General features: G+C 36.3%; 1 protein-coding gene across 7 annotated transcripts in view; it reads left to right on the top strand.

Moving 5' to 3' along the window:
• NPAS3 (neuronal PAS domain protein 3) overlaps positions 1-20,381 on the top strand; it is a 597,300-nt gene that overhangs the window by 165,515 nt on the left and 411,404 nt on the right. For 6 of the 7 annotated variants that reach the window (XM_074542694.1, XM_074542697.1, XM_074542699.1 and 3 more), the window contains 2 exons: positions 13,880-14,124; positions 14,238-14,288. In XM_074542694.1, coding sequence (XP_074398795.1) covers positions 13,880-14,124; positions 14,238-14,288 — 296 coding nt within the window. The remainder of the gene's footprint in view (positions 1-13,879; positions 14,125-14,237; positions 14,289-20,381) is intronic. The other variant, XM_074542696.1, reaches the window with a different exon arrangement.

The raw sequence follows: 20,381 nt of genomic DNA, 5'->3' as shown, positions 1-20,381 counted from the left end.
GAGAGAAATTGGTTGGTATTATTTTTAAAAATTGCTCAAATCACTGTAGTTAGTATAAAATTGTCTTTGGAACTATTTCCTGTAAGTTAACCAGACATATGATTGTATCCTTTCTCTTTTGAATACTGAAGCTCACATTTCATCTGTCTTGTGCAGAGTCTGTCAGGTATAATAGCTCTTTGTGATGGTTGCTTCTTTTCTTCTTTCTTTTCTGTAGCTAAACTCTCACCCACAAACCTTAAGCAATTGCTGGTTTTAAGCATCACTCAGTAGCTATTGCTAGCAGCCTAGCAGTGTCTGCACCACTTTCCTCTTCTGATGAGCTTGTAGATCTATCAACAGGTAAGATGCAAGATTAACATTCAGTGTTTAGGGGTCTAAATTTCCTCGACTCCCAAGTATTTCTAGTTTACCTGGCATTATCCCTGTGAGGACAGGTTTTGAATACAGCAGTGTGGCATTTTCAAACACAACATTTGGTACCTGTTTTCTCTGGGAGCAGGGTTTGCCAGCATTGTGTTGTTCTGAAAATCTTACCTTAATTGTCTTGAGGATCTCTGTCAATAATGACTTTTGGGGATTATCTCAAGAGTTCATCATATTACAGAATGTTTCTTCTTGTTTCCGAGTTCAGCCATTTTAGCCTGATTTAGCCATTTGACACCAAAAATTCTGAGGTGGTATAAAAGAAATTCTTGCCTACTTGTAATTCCTTTATCCCTCAGAAATAAAATACAGAAGTGACTGCAGAAGCTCAGCCTTGATTCAACTGAGAAAATTCTACATGCCTGAGAGAAAATATGTTGTTCTCTCACATTAATGAATTAGAATTTTTCTCTCATTTTACATGCTCTATAGCTTATGTTTCCTTTTCTGCAACATAAAAACCATGACTGGCCAAGAATAACACAGGGAGAAGCACATAACTGACAATGTAGTTCAAAGCTGTTTCTCAGTGCCTCTTTCTCCTGTGAACCCCAAATTAAGTTTTTTATGAGTAGTAGCAGAACAATGTAGCACAGTACAATGCTCTTTCAGATATGGAGTAAAATAATCTTTAAATGTATCAGTTAAAGAATTGAACATGGTAATGATGATGCTGCTGCATTCAGTGTTGAAATCTCTTTGGTTTTTTTATGTTAAAAAAAAAAAAGAGAGATCTAAAATGAACACTGGAAAACATACAATGACTCAGTTTGTTTAATCAATCCAGTGTCTTGTCAAAGGGAAGGTTAAGAGGGTGACTTGATCGTGGACCATAATTAGCCAGGCAGGAAGAAGATAGCAGATATTTGGAGTTTCTTTTGTTTAGTGGACAAAAGAATTGCAAGATTCAGTAACTGAAAGCTGAACTCAGCAAAGTTGAAATTGGAAATAAAGACACAAAATGTTAATGGTGGGGCTAATTTAAACAGTGCAGCTGCTTAGCAATAGAAATTCTTTACATCTTGGAGTTTTCAGATTAGGATTGATACTTTTGCAAAAGAAAACAGAATTACAGGGTAATGCTGTATGGCCTTCCTCACATTAATGATAGTTCCTAGATAGTCATGATATTCTTCTCTGATCTAGACCTGTAAGACTTTGCAGGAAGGTGTTTTATCTGCTGGCTAATTAAGAGGTCACTCAAGGCAGGGAGCTCTCCAGAAGGGACCACTGCCTCTGCATCATGCTTTGTTTTGTGGTTTAGTGTCGCCCAGATTTCTCATCTCTGTGACTGGTTGGCCCTTTTTAAGGAATTGTTTTAGCAAGGACTTTCACTACTAGGTTGAGAGGTGACCATGGCAGCTGCTGGACAGTATTTCAGAGCCTTGAGCATTTTAATGCCTTTGATGTACCTGATGGATTTAGGATATTGTTAATCTTGCTGGTAGTTGAATATTGTTAAAGAATATAAGCATTACTTAGGGCATGAGATTTACATCAACTGTTAAAACTCTGAGACTTTTGTCTAAGTGTTATTCCTTAAAGTTCAAGGATTGTAATTGATGATTAATGTGTTTTAAGGAAAGGTTTTGGCATATCACTACTTTGGTCAAAAATGCATGTGTCATCAGGTCTACTCTGACTAATTAAAGTGGTCTCTGAGGAGAATCGGGTTTTGCTGTACCATATCTGAAAACTTTGTTTAGAAATTAAATCTTGAGTCTGCTGAAAGTTAAAATACATGGTGACATACCTCCAGCACAGCAGTTACCAGTGCATGTGGCACCCCCTGGATTGAGTGCATAACCTTTGACAGCAGACTCTTCTTGGCACTTTAGGAAACACTTAAGCCCAATCATGTGTGTGACCAGTACTGGTATCTGTAAAGGGAACAAAGAGGAAATTCTTCTGCAAGCAGTGTGGGCTTCATGTTTACCCCAATGTATTGAAACAGATGAAAAACTAACAGTATCTTTTTTTGTGTGACTTTTTGCCCTTTACCAGTGTATGTGGCACTTAGAGCTGTTCCTCGTCCCAGAGCATTAAATGGAAAGTAAAAGTAATCCCTCTGCAAGGGAAGTTGGTGAAGGCTGTAGCCTGTCCTGGAATATGTAAGCAGTAAGAAAAGCTAATTCATTGGTAGTACAGGTGAGAGAGATGCCTGCTTGTGGAAATGTTGCTGTCTTGTGCTCTACTGGCACTAATTTATACTAAACTGTTCAGGGTTCAAGCAAGGGGGTAAAAGTGAAAGGCCTTGAAGCTCATTCATACTCTACTGAGTCAATGGTTCAGCAGCTAACACTGCACCTTGGAGAGTGAATCTCATGCTTCTGGGAAAATAGGCTTGACTAAATCCACCAGTCAGCTTTTGGAGGCACCAGGGTCTTCTAAGACTGCAGAGTAAAAGTTTTGCATGCACTACTTGGTTTTGAGCACTCAACAAAGGTAGCTATACCACCGTCCACGCCAGCTGTTGCTTGTGTTTGTATTTTGGGGGGGGGGGGGGTTTCAGATGTACTTGGAGATATTTTAAAACTAGGTAGCTTGAGTATTGATGACAATGTGATCTCTGTCAGTACTGTTTTTATGACAGGCAGCAGAAAACATGCAGGGAAGGAAGGCTGACAGTGGTTCTGTAGCTCACTGACTGTCCTGCTGAAGTTATACTTTGTCAGCTTTCAGATAGCTCAGCTGGGACTCTGGAATAGCTCCTTTGGGCTGCAGTCCCAGTGTATCCCATATCCCTTCAACCCTTCTTCATGTAAAGCCTTGCAAAGACTCCCATGAGCAGGGTTCAAAACTACAGCTTTTGTGTGCTCTGCATGGGCCCATCAGTGCAAACATAATTTTTAGATGGAAAGGAGAGAGTATGGAGATGATGAGGATGATAATTGTAAGAAAGATAAAGGAGATAAAGGCTAAGGAGATAAAAAAAAATGTTATTTTCTTCCAAAAGGGTCTTGGTATTGTAGTAATTGAGAACACACCACTAAGAGATTTATGTGGCAGCAGTGAGGGAGAGAGGTTGGAATTCTTGCCTTTTTTTCCTGGCTCAGGGATCTCAATTGAAGTGGATAGTTACAGAGAGCACAGCCAACTCTAACAAAATCCCTGTTTTGGTCATCTATAAAGAGCAAACTTGAGTTGCCTGAAGGCAACGTTGTTCTCTTAGGCCTTTTGGCAGTAGTGAAACTTAACAGTACAGATAAACTACCTGGTGCAAACAAAACTTTTATAAAAATATCAAACAAAAATGTTTTCACCTGTGCTGCTGTTTATTTCAGAGCTGGTAAAATAATCCTATGGAAAATAATGGCTATAGCTGATATAAATGTTCCAGCAAAAATTTCTGCAATGGCTCTAACATAGGTGAGGAAAAAACCAGCTATTAATTCAGAAGCAGATAAAAACTCTAACCCTCAGTGTTCCTTCTTAAAGACAGTACTCACTAAAGGAGTATAATCAGAGTTTGGAGAGTTTTTGTTCACTTCAGAGAGATTTATTTATGTAGCTTATAGTTAGGCCAAACTGTAAAGCTCATATTTAAAGTGCAGGATGCTATATAGCATTTCTAGTGTGGCATATGAGATAGCATATGAGGAGACCCTGGGCTGAAGCTAGCTGGCTCTGTGGTTGAAAGTACAATGTTTACTTTGGGCAGGCAGATGTGACACGCAGTGACACTGTGTCTCTCTTGTCCTCTTGTTTTCCCCACATCACCTAATGGGTGCAGTTTTTCATACCTTAATGTGATTGCCGTCATTCTGGGCTACAGTCAAAATCTGGCAACAGTGTTACCTGTGCTCGCTCTTTGGTTACCCATAGAAATGCTACAATAAATTTGCACTTTTCCTCTTAATGCTGGATAAATTGCTTCTTTACATATGTGGCAATATATTCTCCTGTCACATAAGTCTTGCTGTTGTTAATTGGAATTGCTTATGCTCATTGAGGGAGGAATACTTTTCATCCTGTTTTGAAAGAAAATCTGTAATCTTGAATTTGTTTCCAAACTTCAGTCATGAGGAGAGCAGTGCAGGAAATTGCTGCTGTTCCACCAAATTAGCTTCTCAGATATCCTTTTAATTGGAGACCATAACTCAGATTCTAAGTATTTTAGGAAGCTGAACAGTACAAATTGAAATACAGATATTTCCAGTAAGGGCTCAGTTCAAAGAAAGCTTTTATACACAGATGAGTCTGCTAACAAATAGCATGTCATATGATAATGAGACCATGTTTTCTTGTGCGTTTCACATTTCCTAACTGCACTGCTGTGAAATAAGTGGAGTGTTTATCTACTCACTCTTAAACTGACAAATCTCTGCTAGGGATGAGTGTGCCCACTATAGACAGAACATAGGTATTCAAAATAAGTCTAAACTCTCAATCAGAGATACATCACTTCCAAATGCAATATATCACACTAGTTCAGAACATTCATTTCCGCCAAAGTATTCTGTTTTTAATGTAAAGACTTCAATTTATGTTTAAGAACAAGCAAGCTATAGTACTTTGACAGCCGTTCACACTTAATTTCTTTGCATTAAACCAACAGCATTCTTTTCCACAAACATCCATTGTTAGGACAATGCTCTCAGACGGAATTTATGAGAAATGGAATTATGTTACCAAGGAGATAGCATTTACTATAATGAAGAGTAGATCCTAGAAAATGGCCCCTTTTACAGCAGCTCAGAACAGAGCCACAAAAGCAATTGATTGGTCTTGGCATTTAGTCTTATATCAGCTGTGTCATCCATAGCTTCAGGAGTGAGAACACTAATCTGAAGTGACATTTCTGTTCTGGCGGGCTTTTCTGCCCTGATGAAAGCAATTACTTCATTCCTAAATGATAATTTGCAGGAGTTTCAACCACTTTAATTGATAATTTTTTGTTCTGAGAAGTTCAATTGTGAAGTGATTAGCTGATTTGGTAAATAGAAATTTAAGGTGTGAAATGTACAAGTTGCTCCAAGGTAAAGTGCTGTTTATTGGGTGCTGCAAAATTGCTTGATAAAACTGAGGTTTCTCTATTATCAGGAGGCTGGCAATTGCTTAGTTCAACATAGGAAGAAAAGAAAGGACGAAAACACTAGTGTTCTAGTTGTAGAATTTGGATTTGAACTAGTGTATCATAGCTCACTTAAAGGCTTCTCTGTCAAGGTGTACATCAGTTTTAAAAGATTGTGCAGGATGGCAAGTTTGTAATGCTTCAAAAACCTGCCATGTTCCTATTATTATGTTTTAATGACTCACTTTAGAAGTAAATCCTGTTATTTAAACCGTTCAACAAAGATACTTACTGGTGATAAAACATTCAGTTTAACAATTAGTTCAAGCATACACAAACCATTTCCTTGAACCATTTTTATATATTTTAAACAAAAGAATCCTCTTCTGTGAAACCACAATACTTAAAAACCAAGTTTAAGTCTTACTGATATAATAAAAAGCTTGGCTTAATATAGGTATTATTTTTTTATAAGTTTTGCAGTAATTGCTAAAGCACTTTTGGCAAAATAATTTTTTCTTTGTAGAAGGAAAAGAAAGGTTTTAATAGAAATCAGTTCTGTCATATTTCCCTGTATGGTGAAAAAATAATGGTCATTTCATGTGTTAAATGAGAAATATAAAGCAAAAATGAAGGTCAAACTGATTTAGCACATCAAACAGTCTTTGTCAGCCAAGCTTAATATATCCTGAGTTTGTGGAACAAATGAAATTTTGCTGCTATGTTACACTTTGCTTCCAAACAACCATTACAACTGGTTTTATATATTGTGTGAGCATCAGACCATCGAACAGTGCATCTTTACTGACGTGTTGCTGCAGTGATGATCTACAGCAGCAATCTGCCATTTATATAAGGGCAAAATGTGCATCTATATTTAGTTGTGAAATTGGCCTATTATACTCTTGATGTTTACAGAGGCTAACATAAATTAATGATGACAGCTATGAGCAGTGCATTAGTTAAGCAGCAGAGCTTTTACCTTGAACTTGAAGGTTCCAGCTTTAACTTCTAGCATATACTATACAGCTTTCTTCACACATTAAAGAAAGTCTCAAAACATTATTTTTTCTTAGACAGCATTAAATGGCTTTAATTTCTGAACTAGGCCCTGGATGATACTATCAGATAATTTAGCACTTTTTTTTTTTGCAAATTCTTGTCTGTAAGAGTGGTGATTTTTTATGATGGGGCAAAAATTTGCTCCCCTGAAAAGTGTTTGGTCATTGAAACAGTCTGATTTTACCAACTTGGAACTTAGTCAGATGTTAGGTATCCTTTGTCTGATAGAAGGAGCAGTTTTAGGAGAGTCTGCCTCACTTGGTTATGTACTGCACTTTCACCTGAAAGTCTCTTCATGCAGCTCGTGTCAGAGCAGGTATAGGCACTGTGGTAACTATAGATCCCAGTTAACTATGACCACAGATCTGACAAGTATGTAGGTGTTCAAAGGTTCGCAAGTTAAAATGATGAAGTCTTTGATGAATTTTTGATGGATGAATTTTTAACACAAGTCGACCTTTCTCCTTTGAGGCTGCATGCTAGATTAATTGATAAATAGTGAGACTGAGCAATGTTCGGATCTCCTAAGCAAACAAGTAGAAAAATCCATAAAAATCTGCCGTCTGGCTTCTCAGATCTACTTAAAAAGAAAGAAGGTAAAATTTAATGTGGCTTTTGATTTTGGAGGTTTTCCCCTCACAAAAGTAGTGTCCTTTTTTAGACTTTGATAACTGTTATTAGTCTTGAAGTTTTGCACTCTCAGTTCAGAAACAATCTTTGTGAAAAGAAATCTACAAATGGGATAGGAGAAAGAAAAAGAAAAACAAAGAAAGGGAAAAATATCAAGTCAAAAAGTTGTCTTAGAAGAAAAGAAATCCCCAAAGATAGCAAAATGTAGTGTAGAAATTAGAGGTAAGCATATTAACATACTTTCATTATCAATTTTTCAGAGCTAATTGAATTAGTCTTAGAAGGTTGAGTGCAGATTTTTTTCTTCTTTTAATTTACATCTACAGCAGCATTAGCTCTCTTGCTTCATTCTTTTGTATTTTGGATCTACTATACTAAAAAATATCCAGTTTCATGCGTATTTGTGAAGTCTCTAGGGCATAACCTTTAGAAAAACAGAACAAAAAAAATTGATAATAGCAAGCCTAAGGCTCATGCTACCACCAATGGTGACGTTTGACTTCCAAAACTGGCCTTTCAACTGTAATATGTGCAATTATGCAGGGCAGGTTGGTCTCCTTTACCTCCTTCATCTTTCCTACAGTCTAAATAATTTTTTGGAGTCTGAAAATGTGCACTGCTGTTCAGATTAATATCCGCTTGGATTGAAAAGTGTTTCTGAGATGCCACAATTAACTTTTAGAAAACATCAGGAATATGAAGAATTCCTATAGAAGTAAAATCAATAAATATTCCAAATAATTGGGTCACCTAAATATTGATGCTATTGCATTCTTTGAACTTCATTAGAAGTTTAATTGTTCCACAACATCAGTGAAATGAAAGAAAATTTTTATATGACAGAACATGGCTTATGGGTGGTCACCTATCAGTAGAGCAGGACATTATCTTAATGAATTGCCCAGACATTAAAAGTCAGATTTTAAATGTACTTGTTTTAAATTGACTTAACTGCCCTCCTTGTTTTCACTGGTCAGCTTGAAGCCCCAGAAAAGATTCTGAAGGATGTGGCTTTGAGGGAACAGTTAATGGATTATTTTGGTAATAGATCAGAATGTGTAAACATTTCTATTAGTAAATTTTTCATAATGATCCACTACATTGTATAATATAAATACATAAATTATGTAAATAGGTTATTAATAACAGAGGAAGGGACCTAAAGTTGATTTAAATACAAAAATGTCCAAAGTATGGTAATATTATGTCACATCATATTAGTGTGGAACAAAGTAAGAAAAAAAGAGGATCTTTCTAGTAATATTGATACAGAATTGCACAAATTCACATCTATGGACTCAGGAGCAGCATAAATTTATTATTTTATGTAGTGCTATAGCTATGCTCACTAGCAAAGTAAGCCTGCTTGTGTTTTTTATATTGGGAAAGAGTATGCACAAAGGGACATGTATAATTTAACGTCTCTTTTGGAGGGCTGAAGGGGCTGGATCACTTATCTCCAAATATTTTTGTAGCAGATTGATCGTGCACTCTAATGTTGCAGAGCCTTTCCTTATATCTGATTTCTTTTCTGTGAAATGGTTATAACATTCATCTGACTTTCTCCTTCAGACAGTTGGATCCTGTTTATAGTGGACCTTTCGATCCTTGACTTTAAAAGACTAGACTAATAGAAAAATATACACAGACACATAGTGCTTCTTTCTTTATAAAGCCTGTTATAAACATTATTAGATATTAAGTGTTATTTGTATACGATATCTGAAGTTGCTGCTACTAATCCACATTGTTGTTAGAGGCTTAAGACATTCACTACTGCTCAGTAACAGCTGGGCTAAGGAGTATGAAAATGTTTAGTGTGTAAGAAAAACTGCTCTGTTCTGATATACTTTTGCATTTCTAAAATTTCTACTGAAATGGGGAAGGATTTCAATGCCATTCTCAAAAATACTGTGCATCCTTTGTGAGACTTTGCCATATTTCTCTGCTTGTGAAGCAGAGGAGTGAATGGAAATGTTCTTGTGAATGGAAATGAGCAGTAACTATGAAAGCACAACACAGATAAGCTGTCCATTGGCTCAAGCCCCTATATCTCGAGTTCAGCAGTCCATCTGTCCCTCAAACCTTGTTTTATGGCTGTTGCTTGCAATCCAATCTCTATTTGTGACAAGTCCAATGAAGGTACTGTAAATCCCAGCAGTGCTGTTACGTGGGGCTGAGCAGAGGGAGACCGATGTTCTGAGAAACTCTGCTGGGGGGTCTCTCCTGCATCAGGTCTGAGGGAACAGTGTGGGTGAAATGTAAATGTGAGCTGCCTTTCTAAAACTGGGCAAGTCTGCAAACCACCACTTTCCAAACTATATTTTGAAATTGCAAGTAAAAATTATTTGTAACTGCAACTATTCCCCTCTTTTTGTTCAAAATGCAAATTCACATAATTAAATTATTTCACTGATTTTTCCTGCCCAAACTGAGACACAGAAGTGAGGTATTGTTATGACCCTGAGTTTAGCTCAGCTGGTTAGAGCATGGTGGTAATAACGCCAACATCACAGACTCCATCCCCATCTAGGCCGCTCATTTAAGTGTTGGACTTGATGATCCTTGTGGGTCACTTCCAGCTCAGAATATTCTGTGATTCTGTGAACATATGCTAAAAAACCCTTGTCTAGGTCAGTAAATCTGTTGATATCCTGTAATATGTTTGATTGCTATTAAATGCTCCAAAAATTAGGATCTGTGATAGTCCTAACTTTAAAGTGACAGATGTCAATTGGTCAGACATGTGAAGGTTGTGAGATACACACAGACATAAATACATGTATATCCTTATGAATGTAAAGTATATAAAATTATGTGAAATAAAATATAGAGCAGGTTAAACTTGGAATGACCACAAGCACAATGAAATCACAAGTGAATTACGAGTACCAATAAAACTTTTATGCAGCACCATATTATCATGTCTTCTGCATCTGCTGTGTCTTCAATACAAAATCTACTTTAGAAATGTCATGTATACAATTTTAGAATTATATGGTAGTATTTATTGTACCCTTTCATCTGTAAAAGCCAGACCACCTGTATATCAGTCCATCTGGAAAGGCCCTAAAAGGAAAAATAAAATATATTTTAGAAACCATATCTAAAATAGCATTAGACTTCAAGCCATGAAATATCCTGTTTATATGGTCCTGCTTCTCAGAATTATCAGGAGCTATCAGCTGGAAACCTCTTAGTCTTCTTTAGAGGACTCTGTACGTGGAAATTCTATGAGAAATGTCTTCTTAAGGAAATGCATGAAGTTTCACCATTGTATGACAACATCATCCTTTTACATTGTAGCCTGATGCACCCTGATCCAATTGCCTTAGCTACTATCCCTCCTCCACAGAAGGCAAAGAGGGAGCAATATTTATACCCCTCAGGTATATTTCCCACTATTACTCTCTTGGTACTGTGGATGTTTTATGTAGATTTGCTTGATTATTGGGGGATCTTCTCTGTTATTTGAGAACTCTTCAAACATGTAATGCTTGCTTTCTTGGTGCTTTCTGACTGTTTTTGAAAGCCACTTAGTAAACATGTTTATAGTTTCCCACACTTTAATTTTTCTTATTAGCAGAAGAGACTGTATATTTCTAAGTTTTTGCAGCCTGACACTTAACAAATTCATTTATGTTCCAAGAACCCCTCTAGTTCCAGGTGTCATATGATAGGAACAAGATGAATTTTGGTCGTGTGTCAGCATCACTGCTTGCTGTTGGGAGCTTCACACTCCTCTTTTCTAGCATCCTCTTGGGATTATTAGTGCCAGTATGTTGCTTTATTAAGAGCATCTGACAAGGAAGCTGATGTTGCCTATCAGAATCACAGGTGCCAGCGAGGATTAACAGCGATGTTTAGGTTGTATCTAATGAATTCCTGCATCCTGCTGAGGAAATCACTGCTCCCAAGTTAAGGACCCATTTTATCAGCATAACTGCAGTGTCCAACAGTACATTGTATTTCCCTAGTAGAATTACATGGAGTAGAAATCAGGACTTGTGTGCACATATTCGCAGACACCCTTTCTTAATTTAGCTTAATGGCACTGGTGCCAAGAGAAGTGCTCCAAGTCACAAATTCCTTGACTTGATTCACCCTATGAAGCTTCCACAAATGAAAATATAACAAATGGTTGGGAGAAAAAGTGAGTTATTCTCAATACTGTTTCTCAAGAGTTTCTTTTGTTTATCATGTCAGCTACCCATCCCTTCTACTTTTTTTACTGTGTGACTTTGAATAACCATAGGTGCCTTTCAAATATTTCTGTTTGCTGACACATGGAGCCTCACTTTTCAGCTCAACTGACTTCCATTGCAGGGTGTTACTGATCCAGTAATGTTTTACATAATCCTACATTCCAGTATGTTACTTATTTTCAGCAATCTCCTGAAGCCTCTATAGGGCTTGTAAACTGTGGATTTAGACTTTGGTGTTTCTAAAAAATATTCTATGACCACTCAATTTCTAACCACCACTCATTTATCAGTTTCAGAAGTTGCTGAGATCTGTGATTTTTCTGATTTGTTTTACTAGGGGTCTTTAACAATCTCCCATTTTACATAGGGACATAATTAAGTGCTTTGGGAAGAAGGTCCTTGGTGCAGTTTCAGAACAGGTCTATAATCTCAGTTCTTCTACTAACTTGATTTGGGGACTTGAATTCTCAGGCTTGGCTTCCAGGAAAAAAAGGTGGTGACAGGTAGAAAAGGTCAAGTCTTATGCCATGAAATCGAGCTTTCACTTGGAAGCAATTGTGCAGAGACATTTGCCTGCCTTTTCCTTGTGTCGCTGTTGTATATATTTAACTTGGGGTGGCATACTACTTCCTTGGAATTAATTGGACAGTTCATACCTCACAGAGTTGTAGCTCCCATGTCTGTGTATACATTAAATACTTTTATCTGTTGTATTTAATGTACCTTTTGAGAGATATCCATGATGGTAGATATCTAAAATTTGAAATTTGAGAGAGATGCATCTACAATGAGCATTGTGAAATTTTATTTTTCAGGTACTTTTTTCCTAGAATATAGTTTACAAATCAAGGTGCTAGCCTTCCATGTAGAGTTTATAAAACCAAGTATGTATTTTACTATATCATTCAGTAGAATTCTCTATCTTTATCTGTGGGTAAGGATGTGCTGTTTCCTCCCATACCTTTATCTCACCATTCCTATTTCTTAGCCAGACCGTCTTTTTAAATATAGTTGCTATTGGTATGGAATTGTGTAGGGAATGTAACATGTTAACCATACTAAGGGAACTGGCATGGAGAGATTTAATTTGTGTATTAAGGGCCCAGCTGATATGCCCTACCAAGACTGAAGTGGCAGAGATGGCTACAAAAATGCAGGTGGTTATGAATAATAAAGCAAGAGAAACTCTTCACTTTATTCCCAAGTTAGAAAAACAGGTGAATAGACCTCTTAGGTTCATGGTGTTTTATCTGCATACCTCAATTCTACTGATTTACTTCATATGTCAGAGTGCTTTTGTAGATCTCATCATTATGACTTTTTTGTTGATAAATCCAAGGTTTCAGGAAGGGTTATGGAAGCTGGAGAGAAACATTTATTATTCCATTGTATACTGGTTGTATTCTAGTTCTGTGGTAAAACAACTACTAGCTAATGGAATTGTGGCTTTAACTTCATCAAATTAGTAGATAAACAAATGAAACGGCAGAAAGATAGACCCTTAATGAGGTACAAGAACCGTTTCTACTCATCCTGCACAGTGATGGACAGACTCCAGCACCAGCACCAGACTGAGTCTATCAAGGCAGATGTATTGTGAGGCTTAAAATATCCTGAATTGAACACTTTGCTCTGTGTAAAAAAAAGAGGAAAGCCCCCAGGTGTTAACCATTGTCATCCCACTGCATTCAGAAGTTTTACACCAATTAAACAAATAGTGCAGGAGTAAAATCTGAGCTATCCTTGTTCTCTGTATTAGTCGTAGCAAATGATACATTGATGAAACAGGACTAAATGGATGTCTTTGCATTTCCAACAGCTCAATGTAAAGCAGAAGGTCCATTCTGATCAGAAAGTTGTCAGTCTGCCATGTATGTGGTAGTGAATTACAATCAGAAATGTGAATCGCATAACTGTATTAACAGCTTTTTCACCCCACTGACAAAGGTTACTGCTTCCACTGCAAAGACAGTTGAACAACTCCTAAAGAACAGGTTCATGAAACACAGGAATTTTCACATCATTGCACCAGACTTACACTTCTGTGTCTCAGCAGTTAGTACAACCTGTTTGATAATCTTGGCTGCCAGAGGTGGCAAACACTTGAATCATCTGCTTTTAACCTTCTCCCAAGAGTCAGAATATGACAAAAATTAAGGCAAAATTGGGTGAATGAGTGAGTCAGTGAGAAACAATGGCACCTAGACATATAAACCCCACATGTACACAGTACACAGTATTCTTGGGATATTTTCTTGAGACTGACAGCTGACAAAGGAAAGGCAGGCTAAAAAGGAAGTGGCTAAAGTGATTTAAGAGTAGTTATATAATATGTTGACCACCACTTAAATATTATTGTTAGTTTCAGTCATTAGAGCGTGAAGCACCATTTTATATATCTTGAATTCTGTAGATCCATATGCAACAGCATGTTGAAAATGTGGTAATTTGAAGAGAAGACCAGCAGTGAGAAAAGTAAATTGGTTCAATGTGACAGAACACTAATACTGATGAATGTCCTACTTTCTTTATTTGCTTTCAGTTTACAAGCTTTGAGGAAGGAAAAGTCCCGCGATGCTGCTCGCTCTCGCCGGGGAAAGGAGAATTTTGAATTCTATGAGTTGGCAAAGTTGTTGCCACTGCCTGCAGCCATTACCAGCCAGCTTGACAAGGCATCCATCATCCGACTTACAATTAGCTATCTGAAAATGAGGGACTTTGCTAATCAAGGTGATCCCCCATGGAACTTGAGGATGGAAGGACCTCCACCTAATACATCAGTAAAAGGTATGGAGTAAATATTGTTGTGTACTATAGAATATGGCAGCCTTCAGTAGCCTCTAAATTTAAATTTTTACCTTCATCCTTTCTTCTTTTCCTGCATATCAAATCCTTTAAAGGGATTCAAATGTGGAAATCTGAGGTCTGCATGAGAAAGACACCATGTGAAGGTGAAATAAACCTCTTATTTTAATTATTTTTTATTTAAAAACAAACCTATGATGTAGCTATAACAGCTGTAAGTCTTCTGGGTGATGTAGACTAAATTCTTTCAAATTATTTATCTGTTATTGTGTTGCTTTGTTGTAGTATTTTATATAAGTATATGTTTGAGAGGAAAATGGCATTATTCCTTGATTTGAGAACTCAATCTCTTTCTGGCTATAGGTTAAAGGTAGAATCACATATTTCTGAAGTTTGAAAGCATCACATCCAAATACTTAAATCTTCAGCTGACAGACTAGGATATTATTTATCCTCTTGTAATGTCTATAGAAATTATTTTTACTTCTGAGCCAGTAGGCACTTATCAACAAAATAGACTGTTTTCAGTATTAAAAGATCTCTTTTAATGCTCAGACAAGCAGTTGGGGAGCAAAAGTAGTGTTTTAGATGTGAGTTGCGACGAAACAGAGGCTGTGTGTGTGTTGCTCCTAAATAGTCTTTCCAATGACCTGTGTAAAATGGACTTTTTTTGGTAATCTATTATTTTTTCAACTAATGCTACCCATCTGGATGAGTGTGATCTCTGTCTGATAGGTATTTTATATTAGGGACTAAGTTGCAGTAACAGAAATCAGGGTTACCAAACCTGGGATTTCTGGGTGTCCTGGCTTTAGCAGCGCAGAATACTCCTTCATTTTATCTACTCCTCTCACAGTTTGAAGGAAACATATATTTGGAAGAGGCATATCAGATTTGAGCACTTCAGGTTTTTTCCATGAAACATGAAATACAAACTCTTAATCTACACTAAACCAGATAGAATGTATACAGCACATGGCAAACAAAGAAGCCACCTTTAAGGGTGGAGGGAGGAGGTAGAAATAAAATCTTATTTTTCAGCCCACAGCTGTCCATGACGGGTTGCTTGTATTGATGGTGCAAAGGAATTTACCTGCTCTTCCATTTAAAGGAAGTGATATTATTTAAGGAAAGTTAAAATTTTCAATGGATGGAGAGATGTATGGAGGGTAAAAAGCAGCACAGATTCAGACTGACGATTTAGTAGCTGGACACAGTTCCATCATTTCATATATTTAATTTATATTATCTGCCACATCATATATAATTCTCATGGAAGAAAAAAAACCAATAATTACATCATCCAGGGCATGAGTGTAACATGGTTCGTTAGGCTTCTGATATAATATGCAAATGTTCCCCATTTTTACAGGATGAGAGTTTATTCTCAGGCAATTAAACATTTTTTCAAGGTAGATGTAAAGTGGACTCTGCTGTACAATCTATGATCTGTCTGTGCTTCTATAAGCTGTCCTGTGTTACTGAAACTCTGAGCTCTGCCAATCTCTTTATATTTTGAGAGTATCTGGGATCTATTTTTCATTATCCTCTTCTGGAATAGATACCTGAATACCAAATCTTCCTTTTTGTGCAAAGATTCTAATGAAGAAAAGAATTTTAAGAACAAAATCTTATTCTTAGACAACAACATCACTAGTCTGATCTAGATTAATGTTTCTCCCTAAGAAAGAGCTGGGTAAACATTTAATGTCTGTTCACCCTATCTGAATAATAACCCTGCCTCTCGAACCATGTAGTGCTATGGTTCTCGTTTCTTTAGGTGCAAGGGGTATGGGGGCTCAGGAAGGGGTTTTGACATTTTTTTCCTCCTGTTTGGGTGCTCAGCTTAATGCTAAGTAGGACTGTATTATTTATGTGTCAGTATATTGAAACAATGCTTGATGAAAGTGTGTTTCATTGTATAAGAATTCCCCATAAGCAGGTTTAACTGTATAGTACAGGTATATTTTATGATTTCACCAGTTCTCCTTACATAGAAACCTGTTAACACATTCTGATGAAACATTCATGAAATTACATCAAAAGAAATTCTGTTTCATTTATTAAGGCTGCTTTTTGCTGCCCTTGAAGTTCGTATGTATAAACAAGCTCACATAAATAGCTTGCACGTTCATGTGAAGTATGGATGATAAACCTACAATAAAACACTAGACACACTTTGTATGTGCACAAGCAATCTTCTGAATAGGCTTAAAGATATTTGGGAAATTATTTGAGGGGTACTTACATTGTATAGGTAACTGCTATTTTTTTCTTCCCCCAAATGTATTGGCCTGCTTCTGTTAATCATTCATTTTAAAAGCTTAGTTTTAGATTTTCCCCCCAATAATGTACAGCAATTAAATATTTTAATTCAGTATTTCAGGAAGGTCCTTTACTCGGCCCTGTATTTATCACAGCTTTTCTTAGAAGGCTGTAAAGGCTGATGAGTTTGTTTTCCTATGCCTGTTGTGTGGTGATCACTACAAGTTGTGCTTGCAAATGAGGGCTCAGGTAACTCCATATAATATTTTCAGAGTCAATTACTTCATGGAAATATCTTGAGCAATTGGAAAGTAACAGATAGTTTTCACCATTATTTTATAAATATCTGTATTGTAATAATACAGATCAAATCTGCAATGAACATTATGCATTATTCAAAAAATGACCAGGCATTCTCAGCAGTGTTTCAGCTAAATAACTGATGATTGTAACCTTTAAGGAAATCTCATTGTGGTGACTATTGGTAAATCATTTCTTCATTCATAGTAATCTTTATTTAGGGGCGATCTAAAAACCATTATATCTTATATTAATCTTAAAAGCAACAGTCAATGATTTGACATTTGCTAAAAATGGAAAAATTTCCATCCTCTAATACAGCAGACTTCAGTCATTTTCCTTTTGCTACATTGTCTAAGGCTTTCTGTGTATAGCACATTTCAGTCCTTGTAAACAAATACACACACAATTATAGTAGATAAGTTTAAAGATAGTTCTTAAAGACTGGGGTGTAAATGTATGTGGAAAAAAATAATCAAGACATTGCTTATAGTCAGTAGAAATAAAATTTTTAGTCTTTGAAAGTATGTACAATGTGTTATCTATAAAAGTAGTATTCTCCTCTGTTTCCATCCTTTTAAAAGTCTTCCCTTTCTGGAATACATTTTGAAGACAACAGTAAATGAGCTGCAATTTTTAGAACTAAAATCTGAGTTTTCTGAAAGTTGTCTAGAAATGGAAGTCTTTTAATTGTATTTACTGTGTGTTCAGGCAGAAAGTGGTGCCTTATGTTGCATGGAACTTGAAATGCTCTTCTGCATTTTGGTACTAGGCCCTGTAGTCCTGTTCCAACATCAAACTCTTGTGAGGACCTTTGTGTTTTGGAATATTGTCTTCAAATTATTGACTTTAAATTTCATTGCAGTTTTGGCACAAACTGTTTCTAAAGGCATTCAAAGATCATGCAAATTTTCATATTCTTTGCCACTACATTGTGGGTCTTTTTGCCAAGCCACATGTTTTTGTATTTTTTTTAGTAGTGGAAAGAGGAAGGGAGAGGAGGAGTGTGAAGCATGGTGATTTTCTTCAGTGTGTTTGGCTGATGAAAAGTCATGCTGTGTATTTTGGTTTTGGGCAATCTTTGGGGTTCTTACTCAGGACCACTGCCACTATATAAATAAACTCATGACCCTTTGCCTTGAACAGAGTTCCCAACTTTTAAAATTTGTTTCTTTTGAAACAGAAAATAATCTGGTCATCTGTGCCTAATTTTGAAATCCTTTGCAATATTTTGCCATGATGACACTGAAATAGTTATCATTTTATAATTATTTTTTCTTTGAAGTGAGGTGTTAATTTCTGTCTTCAGAGATACAAATGTTTTTGCAAGCCCACGAGTCTTATTTCTTGTTGAATGATGTGACATGTGGAAACTAGAATATGTAAGACAACTTTGGATATGTTGAGTTGAGCTTATAATTTTTATTTTTTCTATGCCAAACCTTTACATTTTATGCTACATAAGTAAAAAACCTCTTACTTCTGCTGTAAGAGAAGAGATGAGTGAGAGATTGTAGATGAGGAGTGAAAAAGGATTTCAATAAATAGTACTGACTGACTGGTAGGTTGTGTAAAAATGTCACTGTTAGTTTAGCCATCTCTACTTTTGGTGTTCCGTATTCTGCTATTAGGCAGTTTTACACATTTGTACTCTGGAATTAATATATATCAGTTGCAGGAGAAATCAGATTCTCTCAGAAGTATTTGTGGTGTATTGAAATATTTATTGTCCAAATTGTTCCTATTCAATGTAAGTAAATACAACTCTGAAAAGTTCCTTGCCATAAAGCGCTCAATATTACTTCAAGTCTGTATTGGTAGAGAGATTTAAAAAAAAATTGATAGCCATAAGAAGAAAAATTACACTTTAAAACAAAATTGCACATTTTTCCTTGAAACTAGCATGTTTTTCAAAGGTTCTATTCTCAAGATAAACAAAGTATGTAAGTCTAAGCTGAAAATGAACTTGACGTCATATCATACTGCAGGGCTTGAGGTTGAGAAAATAAGTCCAGCACTTGGAATTCTCTGGGAAAGAAAACAAGCAATAATGATAATTGGAAAGTATGGTAATTGTTATCCCAAATGTCAAGTGGAATTACTTTCATTAATTTAAATATCTTTTTCTAATATATTTTGTGCTAGATATGTATGCATTTATAAGAGAGGAATAAGTTGTTCTCTTCTGCATGACCTCATTGTGGAAACACTTTAAATAACATTACCTGTTGTTAGCCTTTAATATTTTAAAAGGAAAGTTCCGGAGCAGGAAGTTCAGGGTAGTCCAAGCCTTTCCTTGCTAAAGCCCACAACGCTTCCAGAAAGACCAGCCTTCTGTTCTGAACCCCTACACAATTCTGTCTCAGGGAAACCATCTATAAGGGCAAAGTAAGAATTATTTTCTTCCATAGTGTTTTTGGCCTAAGATGTTGTTTCTCACAGTTTTATATGAAAAACTCAATCAAATGAAAACAGGGTGATGCAGATGAATTGCTGGTGTTCCTAGAGATGAAAAGGGTCTCCAAATCCAGATCCCTTGTGCAGAATTTCGGCTCTCATGCTGGAGAATTCAGATGGCCCTGTAATTTATTTGTCCCTGCCTTGCAGGCATTGCTCTTATGAGAATCTTATCCTGGTTTATATAGAGGCTACTGTTGTGCTCTGACTATGTATCAGTTCCAACCACTGGTTGTAAACATAATGTTCATCCACTGTAAACCTGTTTATGTGGCAGTGCAGCCATAGGCACAGGTACCTTAGTCTTCAACCTATTGCATGACTTAAAGATGATGAAGTTTTTTTGGAATGTAACAGAAACCAAGTGCTGAAAATTTCCAGAAGTCAGTGGTAAAACATGAATGTTCCCCGTGGACTTTTTGATGGTTTTCTGGTATGAAAGATATGGGAGCCAGAATGAGGTGGCTCAGTTTGAATCTCGTTGACATAGACAAGATGGATTGAATGTGGGGCTCAGTTGGTGGTTGCCTGGTGACAAGTGATCATGACCTGATTGACTTCAAATTTGGCAAATGAGGGAGGGTGTCAACAAATGTGCTTTGTGCATTTCAGGGACTGTTTGCCTAATGGGGAAACTGATGGATGAAACTGATCATAAGGAATAATTTTGATGGAAAGAATAAAATAATAGAATAAATAAATAAAATAATAAAAGCTAGAGTTAGAACCCCTAAGACTAGAACCCCTAAAGCAAAAAAAAAAAGTTATAATTTCCTATGCACCTGAAAATTCTAAAACTGTGTCCTTTTCCAGAATGACAGTAAAATAATTAACTTGAAAAAGTATGATGTGCATTTATAGAAAACTTATGGCATTAAAGGGAAATATATATATAGCAAGATAAAATGGACTGTCTAAGGTGCAGAATATTGGCAGAGACAAGTAGAGACATTAAGAAAAAAAAATAAAATGGGACTGGAAGAATTTAAGAAAGAACGAGTAAATGTGTATTAAAAATGTTAAATATTTCTGGAAACAGTATAGACTCTTTAGCAGTTAGGTATAATAAAACTTTTTATTATGCAGAAAAGGCAGAAGAGTTTGATAAGGTTTATTTAAGTGCTTGCTTCTACAGAATCAATTCTACAAGTCTTTCTAGTTCAGGTTACAATACAATACAAATCCATACTTTGCAAATGCTGGTGTGGCGAAGTTTA

Source organism: Zonotrichia albicollis, chromosome 6, assembly GCF_047830755.1.
Source record: "Zonotrichia albicollis isolate bZonAlb1 chromosome 6, bZonAlb1.hap1, whole genome shotgun sequence".
Lineage (NCBI taxonomy): Eukaryota > Metazoa > Chordata > Aves > Passeriformes > Passerellidae > Zonotrichia > Zonotrichia albicollis.
Note: the sequence above shows the minus strand (reverse complement) of the source record. Positions and strands in the feature narration are given on the sequence as shown.